The 15239-nt window shown below is 51.1% G+C and overlaps 1 protein-coding gene across 1 annotated transcript; it reads right to left on the minus strand.

The window, feature by feature from the left end:
• Positions 1 to 9572: 9572 nt before the first annotated feature.
• On the minus strand, positions 9573 to 12635 carry LOC123632042 (neuroblastoma breakpoint family member 4-like). Its single transcript, XM_045542177.1, has 5 exons — positions 12385 to 12635; positions 11374 to 11543; positions 10728 to 10967; positions 9869 to 10037; positions 9573 to 9761 (listed from the first exon to the last, which is right to left on the minus strand). Exons 1-5 carry the CDS (start codon positions 12633 to 12635, stop codon positions 9626 to 9628), a joined length of 966 nt encoding a protein of 321 aa, XP_045398133.1. The 3' UTR covers positions 9573 to 9625.
• Positions 12636 to 15239: the final 2604 nt, after the last annotated feature.

Raw genomic sequence — 15239 nt, forward strand, 5'->3', positions numbered from 1 at the left:
CTCCCCTGCGTGGACGACTTCTGCTTCTGGCGGCCGCACCCCTCCCCGTCCCCACCCTTCCTCTCTGGTCAGCTCCCTCTTCTCCCTTTGCTTTTCTCCTGCTTCTGGCACCGGGTCTCCCCTTCACTCCATTGTTTCTCCAAGTCCACAGGCTCTGTCCCCTGCTGTGTGTCGCATTCTTCTCCCTCACAGGCGTTCTAGTTATCCCTCCATTACTCTCTGTTTCTGTCCCCCACCCAGCCCAGCGCACATTCACGGGTGCGGATAAAAAAGATATTCGTTGCCTGGAAGAGTAGCTCAAGCACGCAAACACGCCACAGCGAGCACAGCCTGTGGGATGTGATTTGTGCAGAAGAAACACAGAGGGTCGCCAGACAGGCGCAGGTCACTTCCGCCAGCACGAGAGCCGAGGGCCTGCCGCGGTGGCGAGTGCCCTGGGGACAGCCAGGGGGCGCAGGGTTGGCCCGAGGGGTCACAGGAGGGGGAAGGGGAGAGAGGGGTGGGGTCTGCAGAATTCCAGGGTCAGGGAGGAGCCCCACACAACACTTGAACCCACCGACCTACCCACATGGTTGTGTGGGGTGAGGGGGAGGAAGGGCGTCACCGAAGGGCGTTAAGCAGGAAAGTGACAACACAGCGGATGTCTACCTGGACCTACTGCAGACAAGCAGGGGTGGGGCGTCGGGGGTGGCCCTGACTCATCTCAGAATGATTTTAACCCGGGATAAACGTGGATCTTAAGCAGAGCAAACAGGACTCAGAAAAACCCCACGTGACACCAGGGCCGAAGGGGTTTTAACACACGGGGCAGCTGCTGACCCCTGGTTGTGACTGACCGGGGTCCTGGGTGACCCGGAGATCACACACCTGACGGCTCAGCTCCGCCCTTGCTCTGCCAGGTGCCTGCCGCTCACCTCAGCCATGAACCTCTCCAGAGAACGGGCGATAGGAAATCTGCAATCTTTGTCCCCAAGCTTCCCGTGGTATCTGGAATATAGTAAGGCTGCAACATGAAATAAAGCCATCTCCCGCAGCTCCTTTCCCTGTGGGCAGACAGCCACTCGGAGCTTGTGGCCCCTGGGGACTCCGAGCCACACGAGCCTACAGGCTCACCGCTCCCTCTGCGTCTTGTCTCCAGGACTGTGGCCCGACAGGGCTTTTCCACATGCAGCTTCTCCATGTCCGGATCCTGCCCCGCAACACCCCCGGCATCTCCTCTCCACACCGTCGTCAGCGGGCACTTTGAAGCAAAAATCGCTTGAAATCATCAACTGACTTCCATCTTAGGAAATAACCAAAATTGTGGACAGAAATGACTACAGAACAGTGTTAGATCCAATATTCAATGTCAAATTTTGTGCTTTATGGTTCTGAGATATAAACCCCCAGCTCAAGAAAATTTCTAGTACCTAGCTAACTTGTGTGAATATTGCTGGGCGTAGGGACAGAGAAGGAAAGACTACCTAAGAGTTAACATGCTTTGGCAGCAAGTAACAGAAAGTTCGTCTCAATCGGGCTTAAGCGATAAAGGATTTTGTTGGCTCACGGAAGTGAAGATGCAGAAGTTTGGGCTTTGCGATTCTTGCACTCTGTCCTCCTCCTTTGGAGACCTTTATTCTTACAGATGCAGGGAGTTGCCAACTGAGACAATAGTCATGACAAGTGGGAGAGAAAGTCTCTTATCTAACTGTGAAATTAAACTCCCCTCTTCATTCTGATTGGAATCATTTAGTATATGCACTTGTCCCTGAACTAGGAACTGTCGCCAGGGAAATGCCACACACTGATTGGCTTAAACTTGGGTTCCTAAAATAATTCCTAGCAGACGAATGGAATTATCTGACTGGCTTAGGCTGGATCGGGAGTCAATTCCCAAAACCACATTGTTCCTGCTGTAAAGAGGAATGAGGAGACAGATGTTCACACACAAAGAGAACTGCGGAGATGCGTCTAGTCCCTCACTTGGATCAAAGTAGTGTGAAAGATTAAAAAACATTCACAAGACAAAAAGTTGAAACTGACATTTCAGTAGAAGTGAGAAGTCCAAGCCAGAAATCCTGAGGAGGTCCCTGAACTTCCCATAGGATGTAGGAAGAGAAGTTTTGAGTTGGTTTTATCAAAGTCACAAAGAGCAGGACAGAACGACCCAGCTTTATCTGAGTAACACACATAGAATAAGTAACAATGCCTAACAATAAGTAGGCGAGGGGGGGTGGATAGTGAGGAGGAGGTATAATTGCACAAAAGCAAATGCTGGGGTGAAAATGCTGAAATATAATAGTCTCTGCCATTGGATAAGGGAACTGTGATTATTTTTCTCCTTTCTAGTTTTCTCAATATTCTTCTAATGAGAATATATTAATTTTATGATTAGAAAGTATAAAAATAAATGGTTGTTAATGGTGGTTTCCAGAGGTAACTTACTCTGAGACGTGCCATTCCCACGACCCATTCTTTACTCGCCATACACAAAAGCCAAATGCACAGTAATAAATTTTCTGATATTTGTTATGCACTGAATTGTTAAGCTCTTGGGAGGCCTGGCAAGATAAAAGTCCCTAGTTAAGTACTCAAGGGCTGACACATCACGTGTTGAAACTGCGGCATATTTGTGGTTGAAGGCTATGCTTATGTTAAAAAGTTAATTGTTACTGAGTCAATAAGAGATAACTCTGGCTCCAGCAGAGAAACTGATTAAACTGGGAAGCCTCAGCAGAGCGCCCACTGCAAGGAGAAGCACATTCTTGTCTCTAGGCGACTTTCCAGGAGCAGCAGGGTGAGTCCCTGGGAGGCAAGAATTCTGTGCAGTGACCATCACATGCACACACAGCGGCATAATAAAATCTTTTCTTGATACAGATAAAAACCAACAAACTCTCATGGCACAAACTCACTTTAATCAGCTTCATTATTTTCTCTGTTTTGTACTATTTGATCATCTTCATTTCTCTTCTCTCCTTTCTTTTTTAATTTCTTTTCCACATTAACAGGGTTTGGATTAGCAAGGATTTCACTCACTGAACTGCCCGTGTGTCAGGAAGTGAGAGGTTTTGTATCCTCCTGGAAACCCTTTATTTGCGATGGACTTGGCCTGCCACGCTCTTAGGCACCAGACCTGCCTCTTCTTTCCTCGTCTCTGCGCGGACGCTGCTGACGGGCCGCTGGCCAGGAGGACATGGGCTCGCCCAGCTCGGGCCTCCAGACTCACGCCCAGCCCAGTGGTCTCAAGACATAACTTTCTCTACTTGGAGTTTGGTGAGAACTGTGAATTTCTTAACCTCGTATTGAATTTGGTTAATAAAAAATCCTAAGCCGGTAAAGGTCAACCAACAGTGAAGAGAATTTTGATTATCTTAAAATTATAGAGAAGAGACAGTAGAGATTTCTTGGTTTCAGCTCCCGGTGAGGTTGAAAAAATTCAAAGCCAGAGAAATTAAACTCATCCTCTAAATGTACACAGCGGGTCCTGGCAAAGGCAGGGTGAGGATTCAGGGTTCCTGGGACCCTGGTGATGCCGGGCGGTCCTCTCAGCTCTGTTCCATGCAGCCCCTCCTGGTGGCATTGCCAACACACGCTGCCCTAGAGCAACCACCCTTGCTGAAACCCCAGATGTGGGCATATCACAAATTGTATGCAAGAGAAAAGGAAATGTCTCAAAAGTATGAACAGACAGTGCATGTCAGAAGAACAATGGAAGTCAAAATCAAAGAGTGTCTTATGGTATCCTGGGGCACAACTACCCAGGAAAATGCCTTTGGGGAGGGAGAGGGACAGAGTGGGGAATGAAATCACATTCTGGGAACCCATTCTAGTGCTTTGGGAAATGGCTCAGAGGAGTTGCAGTTCTGTTGGAACACCGCTACTGAGGGCCACGCTGATAATCGTAATAAATTTAACACAAGGTTTTAAAAATGGCCTCCTGTACCCTGTGCTCTATATTGTTCCAATTGTCCAAATGCAGCCTGAATTCTGTTAATTTTGCTAGAAAAAGGAGCAGGTGGAAACAACATAAGTCTGCCATCAAAGGGACATCCAGCCTCTAGCTCAGCCGGCTGCCTCTGTGCATGAGCAGGCACCATTCCCCTCAGTGTAAGCACCCTCTCTCCCCAGCGCAGCAAGACCCAGCGGAGAGTCTAGGCAACATCTTGTCTCACCCTGTGCATAGTCAGACACTGGCAAAAATAGTATAGGTTACTGCCACTACTGTACGTTTTACCACCAGCATCCCTGGCTGCTAAACCGGTTGTGTTCTCCACCTACACAATAGTGTACGTGCTCCACCTCTCTTTACCCAAAATAGACACGAGCAATGGACTGTGTCAGCCCTAACAGCCCCCACCTCCCGGTCTCACATTAATCTAGTCGGCAGGCCCCAAGCAAACCACCTCCCCGTGCTCATGGACCTGTGCAACGCCTTCCCCCACCCGCAAACATTGTCTCTGGGCTTGCTTTGCCCCACGGACATTACCAAATGGGATGCAAACAGAGGCTTGGGAAGCCCTCGCACACCGGAGCTGTCTCTCTTGGCACACTCCCCGGTGAGGTCTGGCTAGTCTCCACGCTGCAAGGAAAGTCAGCCTAGACTACTGAAGATGGGGGTGCACAGGCACGGAGCCCCAGACAGGGAGATCTAAAGGTGGAAGCCTACAAAGGGTCCCCCAGAGTCAGACTCCCCGCTGCACATCCCTCAACCACACACGTACACATGGGGCAAAAGAACTGCCTGGCAGAGCCTGGTCTATCCACAGGAGCACAAGAAGGAATAAATAGCTGCTGCTCGAAGCCACTACATGTTGGGGTGGCTTGTTATTCAGAAATAGGCAACTGAACCAGCACTAACCCCCTACTGGGGGTTGTAAGGGGCTCTTCTGTATCCTCTCCGTACAGGAGCAGAAAGGGAGAGGGGAAATTAAGGCTGAAAAAATATCCTCAAGGAGTAATGGTTCTATCACCTCCTCAGGCAAAGTCCCTTAGCAAATTAGTCTCTTTGTTTCTCTCTCCACTATATAAGGATAATAGCAACCGATTCTATACATGCCCAGCATGTGTCGTGTGGGGTTAGAAGGGATGATGCATTCATTCATTCATTTATATCACAGCTTGGTTGAAAGAAGATTTAGGCAGGTTAGGGCAATGGATGAAATGTTTTTCATGCCCCATAAGCAAAGGTGGTTCATAAATTTCAGATAGTACAGTGTTTACCAAAATATTTTCTCCACCTATCAACTCGCTCTTTTCCCTAGTCTTCTCTACCAACATTTTCATAAGGAACATTTGTATTGTTTTACCTAAATAATTATTAGCCTAATTAATGATTGATCACCTTCAACTTTTTCCACTTTGAAATAGAAACACTTGGCTTTCAGCAGGACCTGATCAGTTTTGGGGGTGAAGGTCAGGCGATTTAGACAAGGGGCAAGGGTAAAGAAAGGGGGGCTGAATCGGAGATATGGGCCAATTAACCATGTGGCCAGGCCGCAGTGGACTGTCTAACTTTGGGTAGGCACTTGGGCACACGGGCCCCACCATAAAAATTATTCAGGGTTTTCACAAAAGTAAGAACTACTCACATAATGACCCTGCTCTCATTCCCACCCCTTAGACTGAAATAAAGTGACAAAGAAGGTAGGTTTTTTATTTGTTCAAAGTTGTGGGGTACATGAGAAATTTTGTGACATGTACATAACATGTAATAGTCCAGTCAGGGTATTCAGGGTGTGTGTCATCCAAGGACAGTACACTTTTGTTGAGTACAGTCATCCTAATCTGCCATCAAACACTGAATTTATGCCTTCTATCTTACTGTACGTTAGTACCCTTTAACTCACTTCTCTTCATCCTTCCCCATCCCCCTCCAATGCTTGGAGTCTGTTATCTATTTTTCTACTCACTACCTCCAGGTATTCAAAATTTTTATCTCCCGCCTATAAGTGAGAACACATAATATTTGTCTTTTTGTGCCTGGCTTATTTCACTTAACATAATGACTTCCAGTTCCATCCATGTTGCTGCAAATGACATGATTTCCTTCTCTTTATGACTGAGTAGTATTGTGTTGTGTACACACACACCACATTTTCTCCATCCACTCATTCACTGATGGACACTGAGGTTGGTTCCATGTCCTCACTGCTGTGAACAGTGCTGCAATAAGCGTGCGCGAGCAGGCGTCCCTATGACACATTGATTCCTTTTCCTCTGGGGAGGTACCCAGTAGTGACATTGCTGGATCAAATGATAATTCCATTTTTAGTTTTTTGAGAAATCTCCGTTGTGCTTTCCATAGTGGCTGTACTACTTTACATTCCCTCCACCAGTGTATACGGGTTTCCTTTACAAGGAGGTAAATTGTGTAGATAAATTAAGTGCATTGAAAATCCACTTATCAGTGACTGTGTGTGGGTGTGTCTGGTTTTAGATCATTAATGTGCAATAGTAACCCGTGTGCGGGCCTCCTGACTTTGTGGTTTGGCCTGAGATTTCATTTCCGAATGACCATTGGGAGCCCAAGAGGATCCAAGAGAGGGAAGCACACAGGGGAGGAGGATCAGAGTGGGAGGAAGAAGTTTGGAGACTCTGGATGACTTTGGGGGGAGGAGGTTCTGTTTGGTTTTTGGGTTTTTTTTTTACCAATAACTTTTGATGAATAAATGAGTCAAGCCAATCTAACTATTGCAGTTGTTATTGCTGTGGTTGATGACATCACAGACATCACAGAGTTCTAAGCTCCTACCGAGCACCTCTCCAGACACGTGAGCAGATGCAAAATGGAGCCCTGGACTGGCCAGCCGGGTTTTGTATGGTCTAAGTCCATGACAAATTGGAGAGCAAATGACAGTCAGCCTTTCTGATCTTCATGGTAAGATGTCAGTTTTTCTATTTGCTCCTGAAGCACGTGACTCTTTTCCACCAGCTCCATAACAATTTGGTTCTTGTCTTGAAATGCAAACTATTATCCAGCATCTGTCAGAGAGATTGATGCACGTGGTATCTCCAAAAGTTTGTGTACTAAGGGATATACTAGAATGTCCAAGTTCTATTTGTGCTTTAAGTTGGGACTATAAGAATACACATCCTCAGGGGAATACTTTTAATAGTGACAACCAGTGTATGCCGAATGGCTATTACACCTCTAGCTAATTGACAGGAAATGATTTTTTAAAAAAAGCCATATGGAAAATGTTTCTCCATCTTGTGCAAAGGCAGGCATTTTTGGTACCCAAATTCAAGGCAAGAAAACAGAATCCCGCTGCAGAGATTCCAGAAAGCAACACAGCACTGCTGACACTTTGATTTTAGTGCAGTGAGACCCATGTCAGATTTCTCATCTCCAGAATATAAACCAATACATCTGTGGCTGGAGTCAGGCTCAGCAGTGGGATGGCGTGACCTCATGGGCTCCAGGCTGCATGTCCCTTTCATGGGGGACATTCTTGTGCTTTGGACTCTCCAGAACCACAAGGTAAGGGTGTGGCCAGTGGGGGTCTGGGGAGGTGGGTGGTGCAAAGGGACAGTTCTGTGCATCATGTAGAATGTGCCCTAAGCCTGGGGAGTCCCCGTGGAAGACTCCCCAGAATCAGGGAAAGGAGGCGGGGTGAGATGCTGTTCTTGTGGGAAGACAGAGACTGCAGGGGGAGGGACCAGGGTGAGCTGTGAGCAGAGAGTGGGATCCAGGGGTGACCTAGAGAGACGAGCTGCCATGCTGGGGCCAGGGAAGAGAATCACCTGTTGTTCAGCTCACATTCCCCTTCCTCCTCCTCCTCCCCCCTCCTAGGCCCAAACCCTCCCTGCCCATCCCCCTCTGGCTCCCCCTCCATCTCAGGATGCCACACGGGGGTGCTATGGTCAGAAGGCCCAGGTCCCCCCATTTCTTACGTTGAAATGCTAACCTGCAGTGTCATGGTAATATCAATAGAAGATGGGACCTTTAGGGAATGATTCGTTCCTAAGGGCAGAGCCCTCTTGAATGGGACGAGGGCCCACATAGAAGACCCCAGAGAGATGCCTTCTAGCACGTGGGGACACAAAGAGAAAGGGCCATGGACGAATCAGGAAAGGGGTCCTCATCAGACAGCGAGCCTGCTGGTGCCCCTTGGACCTGTCAGCCTCCGACCTGGGAGAGAACGAATTTCATTTGCTCATAAGCCCCCGGTTCATGGGTTTTGTCGTAGCAGCTGGAATAAGCTAGGACGGGGGTGACAGGGACTAGCACAATAGGCTCGCGAGCACATTTTAATTTATTTTAAATAACTTTATTTGAGGTCAAAGAAAATATTTTAACATAAAATATTATGCTTTCTCTTTATGATAAATACAGGATAAAATATGGGAAAGGGTACTGTACAGAAATAAATAGGGAAATTAAAATATTTATTCTGAATGATATCCATGTCAACTGTTATAGTTTTTTTTTTTTTCAGGTAGAAATGGTACTTTTTCTGAAACACTTTTAGTTTTTTCATAGTTCCAGCAGTACTTGATATCTGCAAAAAGAAAAAAAACCCAGTGAGAGTCTGTGAGGTCCTGCTGGTGGCTGAGTCGGGAGGGCTGGCTGAGGGGGACGGACCCAGGGCCACACTGGGCTCCTGCAGGAGGCTGGGCTGAAGTGGACAGTGACAGCCACAGGGGAGAAGGAAACCTCCCTGAACTTAAGGTCACCCTGAGGGGCAGGATATAGGGACCCTGTCCCTGCCCAACCAGGACCTGGTTCTATCAGCCACTTTCTTCCCTTGTTTGCAGAAAAGTGATGGCTTTTCACGCCTCCTGGTGGGGGACATGCTCAGTGTCAACCACCAGACTCAGAGACAGACAGCTGCAGGGGGAGGGGCCCTGGCAGAGTAACAGGCCCTCTTATAACCCCACGTCCCAGACTTTCAGGGAGGGGTGGGCGGCTGTGGGAAGAGCCCAGCTGTGAGAGCCAGCAGGGACCTCGGACTCCTCCACGTCCCGTCCCCCTTGGACTGACGAGGAGAGCGTGGTGCCGAAGGGCTGAGACTCCACTAAAGCCACGTGACCTGTTGCTGACAACCCCAGAACTAGAACCCCGGCCTGAGGCCCTTTCCACACTGTTTGGAAGGAGGAGAGAAAGGGTCCAATGGAGAAATGAACAAGCCACTGCAGGCTGTGGGTCACCCTGGCTGGGACAGGGATCAGGATTTAGAAACAGCAAAAGTATTTTCCTAGAGAGGGTCAGCAAAGAAAGGAAGAAGGAGAGGTTCCAAATGGAATTGCACAGAGAGAGCAGGGACGCTTGCCTGGACTTTTGGAGGTAGAAACGGGAAGGAAATGGACAGAGAGCAGATGTCTAAGGACCCCATGGTCTATGAGGATTGATGTCCCGCCCTGTGCAACTACTTCTGCACTGACATCACTTTAGGGTCCCTTCAGTGTCCTTCAGCTAATGTCGGCTCAAATGAGTCCACGGTGCCTGGACACTGAGTCCCTGCAAACGCCATCCTCGTCACAGAGCCCTGCACCTCTGGGGCTGAACACAAAGCTGACAAGGCCACTGCAGGTCTCCTGCCTGGGACCAGGTTCTAAGGTACTTTTTGCCATGAGCAAAAAATGTGCTCACTTTTAACTGTTCTCATTCAGAGGTTGGAGGGAGTCACAGCAGGGGCTGCTCCTAGGGAGCTACAGGTTCCCAAGGATGGGAATGAAGGAAAACTCTTGAGTCCTGGCAGGCGCATTCCAGGGACCTGGCTGGCCTTGCAAAGTCAATGATCAACTTGACCATCGAGACCAGACGGAGGTTACAGCGGCTGTTGGAGGGAACACACGTGGCAGAGAAAGAGCAGCGGGAGAGGAGCTGTCCGCTTGCACAGAGAGCAGCAGGAGTGTGTGTGTGTGAGACCGCAGGTGGGGTTACCTCTGCACCCGCAGCTGCAGGCCTGAGAAACTGCACGTGACTCTCCACTTGCTGAACAGCAACTTTCTCTCACTCTTCCTCGGTTTCAGGGCACTCGGGCCAGCGAGCAGGGGAGAGACCGTCTGGGCCAGTGCGGGGAGTCTTGGCTGGGCTCCTGGGAATCCAAGAACTAGAAGACAGACCAGAGGGAAGGGCAGAGGCTCAGATGATACAAGTTACCAGGACAGGGGTCTGGGATTCGCATCCTGTGAGCACTGGGCACTTCTCAGGAGCCCTCCCCATGGGGCCAGCCTGGGGCTCCTGACCTCTCGTGACTCTCATCTCATCCTGGGTACCTGGGGCTTGTCACCTCTCAGATGACGGCATGGCCTGACAGAGGAGGCCCAGGCCACAGGCTCCAGGAGGAGATAGAGGGGACAGAGAGCAAGGAGGGGCAGGACAGGATGTGGGGCCTGGGAGGGCTGTGTTAAGACAGTCTGAGCAAAGTGGGTCCTTCTGAGAAGGAAACTGAGGACATGGCCCTGCCATGCCTGCAGGTGATGAACTAGAAGGGCAGTCACAGGGGAGACTGATTTGGACAGTTTCTAAAAAAAGGTTGTGCTTTGCTTCAAAAAGAAGATTAAAGAAACGGAACAAAACCTGGATATGTGAGGAAATTGACCTGTGGGCCCAGGATCAACACTGTTAAAAAAAATCCATGAGAAATCACTATGTAAGTGATAAATCACCAAAAGATATAAGGACTAGACATGACATGGTCACAGCTTTCATTGAACAATTGGGCCCCAAAGTCCTCTCCACCCCTGCACGGTGACAGCAACCCCAACATCAGAGCCTCCTGCTCCCCTGTCCTGCCCACCTGGGAGGAGCAGCCACTGGTGCCCAGAGTCAGCGCTGGCTGCGAGGATCCAGGGGTCGCAGGGGAGGCTCCATGTGGCAAAGCCACAGCCACGACCCCACTGCTGGTCCAGCTGGAGCTGCAGACAGTCAGTCACCAGGGCGCTTGGCTGCAGCTGTGTGTTTGCAGCTTGCACCTGTGACACGCAGGGGCTCAAGTCTCCACTCCAAGGCCCTTGGGGACAGGCCTCCTGCGTGGGGGCTGAAAGGAGAAGAGGCTTCAGTGGGAACAATCCTAATGCTCTCTCTGCTACGTCCTCCCAGAACACCCATTTCTGATGTCCCTGCGGGTCAGTGAGACCACCCAGTGACTCTGGCAACACATTGAGTATATGAAGGAGATGTCACCAGTCAGGTGTGAGCCTGGGGAAGCAAAGATCCCAGGTGCCCAGGCTGGTGGAGACACGGCCAGGCACTGGGCAGATGGCAAAGCTCCCAGACCCACCTCCCCTCTGTTCAGAAAATTCTGCCCAAGCACCCGACAGGAACCAACAATGTCTCCAGGGTCAGCCTGCAGGGACATCACTCAGCCCAGGCAGAGGACTGAGCAGAGCGAGGCCACCTGGGACGCCAGTGAGACTGACCAGCTTTCTCATGGGAGGACTCACCCGCTCCATCCAGAACAGACTCGGCCTCAGGCTCGGCAGACAGGGAGGTGGCGCTTCTGATCGGCTCACGGCAGTCAGACAGGTCAGCACCACCAGGAGGGAAACCCTGCTCCGTCAGTGCCTGTGACAGCCCTGCGGTCCCTGCGTCCTCCTGCAGCTCACTGGGCCCACTGGGGAGAGGAAGAACCAAAGATGAAGGCAGGAGGGGTGAGACCCCTGAGCACCCCGCGGGGCCTGACGGGAAGCACAAGGGGGGGTTCAATGGTGTGTGGCCTCCCTTCGCAAAGGAGGCAGGACACCACCTCCTCAGCCTTGGGCACAGCTCGGCTGCCTTGGCCATGGGGGCAAGAAACAGAGACAGAGAGACAGAGAGAAAGAGAGAAAGAGACAGAGACCACATGGCAGTGCAAAGTGCACTGACAAGATGAGGAGCTAAGGAGGAAGAGACCCCAGATGCCCTGTCAGGTGCAGGCAGGACCCACAGCACACAGGGACCCATAACCTTGGGTCAACCCTGGGGACAGATGACGGTGAATTTCACATGCAGCAGTGCAGGGAACACGGGGCCTGAGGCCCTATAGACTCTCTGAGATCTTGTGTGTTCTAGGTCTGCTGTTCCAAACTTGTGCCATGGGGAGACTGTTTGCGAGGACATTCCTGTCAATGACCCAAGGCCACAGTGTGGACAGCAGACAGGCACACCCTGCTGGTCTCAGCCTCACGCAGTAGACCACGTGATCTATCCAAGGGCAAGATGCCCTGAGACTGGTCAGTTCCCTTGGTCAGACTCACGCTACTAGGGCCACGAAGGAGACGGACCATGGGGGAGGTGACACCCTTGCTGCAAGGCTCTGCCAGCTCCGGGGCAGTGAAGGCATCAGTACAACCAGTGGGCTGGGTTTGCCTTGAGCGTGAAATCTTGGTGACTTTGGCCTCACATTCTGTCCTTAGACACCACCCTGCCCTGGCATGTCGTACTCTTGCTTCTAGCCCCTGATAATTCATTGTCACCTGGAGGCCAGTGATTCTAGATCTTCTTCGTCTTCCTCCTCTTCATAGTTCTCTGCAAACAAATTGAGAAATGTCCAGACATTAAATAGTGCCATTCCCACCGTGACACACGCTGGGCCCATCTGTGCCTGGAGACAGATGACCCGTGTGACCTCGGACACCCTTAGAGAGCTGTGCCCATCTCGTCTGCAGACGTTAACGAAGTAGGGAGGGACCACGTATTGATCCATCTTGTAAAATGCCCCCAACATGGCGGATCGTTGTCATGGTGAGCTCTGAACTTACTGGGAAAAGTTATATTTCGGTCTCAAGGTCACAGGACACTTGCACAGGTTTTTTCCGGATTTCTCCAGCTATGTGTCCCGTCTCTCAAGGACAACTCCACATGTGGCCATGACAGGTGTATTTCCTCTGGTATTCCGACATACCCTGGGCAAGGAGCAGTTGAATTAGAGTGGACAGAGAGATTGTGCCTGGAATCCAGGAACTACGGTAACATTTGCACAGACACAGGCAAGACACCAACCTACTGGGACAGTCACTGGTGCTTTTGTAACAATTATCAGACCCTGCAGGACAGGTCCCAAGTCCCAACATGAAAGAACGGGCTCGTGTAGACCCCTGCCGTGCATGGCCATCAGCGGTGGCTGAGAGTCGGTGACAGTTTCTGCAGTCTCCCCACTCTGCCTAGCTCTGTGGTGCCCACTGTGACCTTGTCGTTGTGTCCCCTGGGTAAGTGTTTGGCCTGGGATTTGGGAGTCACCTGGCTGCCTGACACCCCTGATGTCTGTGCCTAACGCTCAGACGGCCACCATCATCCACATCAGTGTGTTTCCAGAGTCTGCTGGCATCTCTCTACCTGGTGACAGGTGCGGGGCACAGAGAACGTGGAGGCTCCCTGGGAGGACACTGGGACTCATCTACTTTATACCAGACACACTCACCAGATGGACCCGGGCAGGCGCAGTCGTCTCCTACATCGGGCAGCAGGGCAGTGGGAAGGGCAGCGGGACTCAGAGAGGTCCTGGCCACTGGAGAGGGTGACACGCTGCTCATGCAGTGAGGTCTGCTGGGTGGGATTCACCTCCTCCTCCTCCCTGCTGAGCCTAGGGGTGCACAGGAGAGTAGGTTAAGCTGAGAGAGATCGGGCACCGCGGCGTCCCCGGCTGGTCCTGATCAAGGGACACAGGCAGAGGTCCCAGAGGCGGCGAGGCCACCCCTGAAACAGGAAGACAGCCCTCCTCGGACTGCGGCTCAGGGCGGCTGCCGTGGGGTCTGAGGTAGTGGCAGGCGCTCAGTGCACCGGCCACAGGGCACAGTGATGAGGACAGACACCACCCTCCCCTGCACGGGGCAATCAGGACACGCAGCGCAGTGAACCGCAGCACATGCCGCAGCTGCTGTGCGTTTGAGTCCCGCTCTCCCTGCCCAGCTGCAGGGAATAGACACACCTGAGGCAGCGTGGCCTTTAGGAGATCTCGGGCCTTCTAGGCCTTGTTCTCTCAGTACTGTGAAATGATGGGACATTTTTCTTTTTCTTTCTTGTCTCCGTATACTACCTGCTGTGGAATCCCTGCCAACAACCTAAGGCTACCCTTGCAGAGAGAAGCTGTGCCTGTCCTCCCGGTCACCTCCCATGGGAGAGGGAGGTGGTCACCCTGAGTGCAGGGACACCTGAGACTGGTTAGCTCATCTGGGGTCACAGGACTCCAGCTTATTAAACTGGAGAAATTGGTGGGAAGTGGAAACCAGTGTAAGAACCACCAGGTCGACAGACGCATCTTGCCAGGCAGGCCGGGTGAGGGGATCTAGGCTGCACCCTCTGCTGCTCCCTGGAGCGAGATCTCCAGGGGGTGCTGTGGTGCTCATAGCTCATGACTGTCACACTCACCCGGTCTCCATGGGCTCTTGTCCTTCCTGTGTGTTGCTGTCACCTCGAGTTGCTGCAAATACAGTCAGACAGGACCAGTCACCACAGGTACTTGTCTCATGGTCAACACAAACCCAGGGGCCTGTGTAATGCATGGAGGAAAGTACTGCTGGTGGGAGATCAGTTTTCCCTGGGGAATATTCCAGAAGGCCTCAGGCTATGTCTTCTGAGAAGCGGCTAGGCTTCCTGTTCTGAGTCCCTGGGCAGACTGTCCCTGAATTGGTCCATTAGTGTCACACTGTCCTCTGTCCTGTGTCTGGGCAAACAATGAAACATATTTTCCCAGTGAACAGGAAGAGCCTGCCTAGTGGCTCTAGACATGTGGCTACAAGATGCCGTCTTTAGTCCATCAGCTGCTGTGGTTGCTATGGGTACAGATGGGATGATCCACTGAGATCAGATGGTGGGTGCAATCTCCATACCCTCAAATAGGAAAGATCTTTGCTGCTACTTAGAGAACAGGATACTTTTCATTCAAGGATATGGAGGGTGTCAAGGGCCCTGCCCTGTTTTCAGGGATAATTCCAGACTCATTCAAGAGGTGTTTGTATTCTGGTGGATAGACGGCCATTTATCAAGGACAGGTCAACATAGAGAAGAGAGAGACCATGGTCTAGAGTTGAGGAGTCAACACTATCTCCAAAGACATAGGCAAGAATATCCACCCAGTCAGACAGTCACTAATGCTCAGAGTATGCTGTTTGGATCAGCATTTAGAAAGGACATTGCAGGAGACAACAGACATCCCATCTGCAAAGAATGGACTCCTGCAGACACCTGTGTGCACATGCGTCAGTGGTGGCTGTGGTTTGTCACAATTTCTTCAGTCTCCCCACTCTGTGAGCCCTGTGTTCACCACCCTGAACCTGCCATGGAGCCCAGCAGGCACGGAGCCTACCCACAGGACAATGTGGAGTCGTTCCCT

The sequence above is a fragment of the Lemur catta genome, chromosome 2 (assembly GCF_020740605.2).
Source record: "Lemur catta isolate mLemCat1 chromosome 2, mLemCat1.pri, whole genome shotgun sequence".
In the NCBI taxonomy this organism is placed as follows: Eukaryota; Metazoa; Chordata; class Mammalia; order Primates; family Lemuridae; genus Lemur; species Lemur catta.